This window comes from Pezoporus wallicus, unplaced genomic scaffold (genome assembly GCF_028554395.1).
Source record: "Pezoporus wallicus isolate ANWC-B61680 ecotype Strahan unplaced genomic scaffold, APGP_CSIRO_Pwel_v1 contig_9471, whole genome shotgun sequence".
Classification (NCBI taxonomy): domain Eukaryota; kingdom Metazoa; phylum Chordata; class Aves; order Psittaciformes; family Psittacidae; genus Pezoporus; species Pezoporus wallicus.
In genome coordinates this window covers 8,228-11,024 of record NW_026641821.1, presented here as the reverse complement: position 1 = coordinate 11,024, position 2,797 = coordinate 8,228, and the positions used below count along the sequence as shown (strand labels likewise).

Genomic DNA, 2,797 nt, shown 5'->3' with positions numbered 1-2,797 from the left:
CCCCTCCATCCCCATTGATACCCAACTGCCCCCTCCATCCCCATTGATACCAAACTGCCCCCTCCATCCCCATTGATACCCAACTGCCCCCTCCATCCCCATTGATACCCAACTGCCCCCTCCATCCCCATTGATGTCCAACTGCCCCCTCCATCCCCATTGATACCAAACTGCCCCCTCCATCCCCACTGATGCCCCACTGCCTCCTCCATCCCCAACCACCTCCATTGATCTCACACCCCCCGCCATGGGCCAGATCCCAGCCCCCATGGCGAGGAATGGGGCCGGAAAGGCCGCGGTGCCTCTTGCGTCACCGCCGGCTCCTTGGCAACCCGAGCAGCAGGAACGTTGCTCAATGCCCCACCGAAAAGCAGAACCAAGGCCCCGGGGGGCTTGTGGGAGCTCCAGGGTTTATTGGTGACGGTGCTTGTGGCTATGGGGATGCCATAGGGGGGTGATGGAGAGGGGTTTACCTATGGAGATGTAGGGCTGGGAGGCCCAACAGCTCCTATGGGGCTGGATATAGGGAGGATGGAGAAGCAGGAGGACGCGGTGCTGCGCGCGAAGCCAACTCCCAAAGGGGACCTCATCCTCTATGGGGCCCCATTGGGCGTCCCTCGGCGCTCACACCCCGGTGCTGATGCTGCGCTCCTCGGCGGTGGCCACGCTCTTGGCCCGGCTCTCCCCGGTGGCGACGGTGGTGCTGGCGGTGGGGTCATCGCTCAGCGCCCCGCGCAGCACCGCCCGCCACGACCGCCACAAGCGGGCCTTGAAGTCCTGCCCCATCACCACGTAGATGACGGGGTTGACGCAGCTGTTGATGTAGGCGACGCCGGCTACGGCGGCGTCGGCGTCGGCGGCGCCTTTGTAGAGCGCGCTGCGCGGGTGGCAGGCCGCCAGGATGAGCCCCACCACGTGGTAGGGCAACCAGCAGGCGAAGAAGCTGACGATGACCACCAAGACGAGCTTGGTGGCCCGTTGCGAGCGGGCGAAGCCTTTGCTCCGCACGCGCGCCAAGAGCGTGCCGTAGCAGGCGGTGATGACGGCGAAGGGCACGGCGAAGCCCAAGACGAAGCGGGCGCCGGCGGTGAGCAGCTCGGCCAAGCGCTGGTGCCGGACGCCGATGGGCGCGTAGTCCAGGACGCAGGTGGTCTTGAGGGCGAAGGCGTCGCGGCGCGTGGTGCGGAAGGCGAAGGACGGCGCCGTGAGCGCCGCAGCCAGGGCCCAGGCGCCGGCGCGGAGCGCGCGCGCCAGCGCCGGCCGGCGGTGGTTGTGGCACCAAACGGGGCGGGCAACCAGGGCGCAGCGGTCGGCGCTGATGGCCGTGAGGAGCAGGACGCTGGCGAACATGTTGAGGACGGTGAGGGAGGGCAGGAGCTTGCAGGCGAAGCGGCCCAAGGGCCAATGGTGGTCCCAAGCCAACGGTAGAGCCAAGAAGGGCAGCGCCAAGCAACACAAGAGGTCGGCCACCGAGAGGTTGAGGAACCAGACGCCGTTGACGGTGCGGTGCAGCTCGAAGGCCGTCACCCAGATGACGGCGCCGTTGCCGAGGACGCCCAGGAGGAAGATGAGGGTGTAGAGGGCCAGCACGGCGCGGTGGCCCGGCGGCACCGCGTAGGAGTCCAGCTCGTAGATGTCGTAGTTGTCCCACATGGAGTCGTTGGCGGAGGTGGTGTTGGGCAAGAGGAAGTCCAAGTCCATCGTGGAGCTCCTGGGGTTGGGAACAACCCGGTGTGAGGGAGTGGTGGGTTGGAAGGACCTTCATTGGTACCTACTCTATGCACCATGGCCAATGGCATCTTCACCAGACCAAAGGGCTCAAAGACCCACAATGGGTTTTGAGTTGAAAGGACCCTTAATGATCACCCAAGGTTCCATGGGCACCAAACCAAGGTGCTCAAAGCCCTACAATGGGTTTTGGGTTGGAAGGACCTTCATTGGTACCTACTCTGGGCACCATGGGCAAGGGCATCTTCACCAATGGGTTTTGGGTTGGAAGGACCTTCATTGGTACCTACTCTGGGCACCACGGGCAAGGGCATCTTCACCAATGGGTTTTGGGTTGGAAGGACCTTCATTGGTACCTACTCTATGCACCATGGGCAAGGGCATCTTCACCAGACCAAGGGGCTCAAAGCCCCATATATCATGTCCTACAATGGGTTTTGGGTTGGAAAGACCTTCATTGGTACCTACTCTATGCACCATGGGCAAGGGCATCTTCACCAATGGGTTTTGGGTTGGAAGGACCTTCATTGGTACCTACTCTATGCACCATGGGCAATGGCATCTTCAACAGACCAAGATCCTCAAAGGTCCACAATGGGTTTTGGGTTGGAAGGACCCTCAATGACCACCCAAGGTGCCATGGGCAAGGGCATCTCCACCAAACCAAGGTGCTCAAAGCCCTACAATGGTTTTGGGGTTGGAAGGACCTTCATTGGTACCTACTCTGTGCACCATGGGCAAGGGCATCTTCACCAATGGGTTTTGGGTTGGAAGGACCCTCAAGGATCACCCAAGGTGCCATGGGCAAGGGCATCTCCACCAAACCAAGGTGCTCAAAGGCCCATATATCATGTCCCACAATGGGTTTGGGGTTGGAAGGACCCTCAATGACCTCCCAATCCAACCCGGAGCTGGAAAGCATCCCCATAAACCGGCTCTCCCTTATGCCCATCAGCATCCCCCCTCCATCCACCCCATCCCTGCCCCTCCAAAGCAGTCCCATGGGATGCTCCTCCACCCATGCCCCCCCACCCCACTGTTGTCCCTATGGCCACCAGGAAGCCAGCAT

The 2,797-nt window shown here is 61.7% G+C and overlaps 1 protein-coding gene across 1 annotated transcript; it reads right to left on the bottom strand.

Moving 5' to 3' along the window:
• Positions 1-624: 624 nt before the first annotated feature.
• On the bottom strand, positions 625-1,701 carry LOC130607915 (C5a anaphylatoxin chemotactic receptor 1-like). Its single transcript, XM_057425430.1, has one exon. The coding sequence runs from the start codon at positions 1,699-1,701 to the stop codon at positions 625-627; it is 1,077 nt and encodes a 358-aa protein (XP_057281413.1).
• Between the last annotated feature and the right edge of the window lie 1,096 nt (positions 1,702-2,797).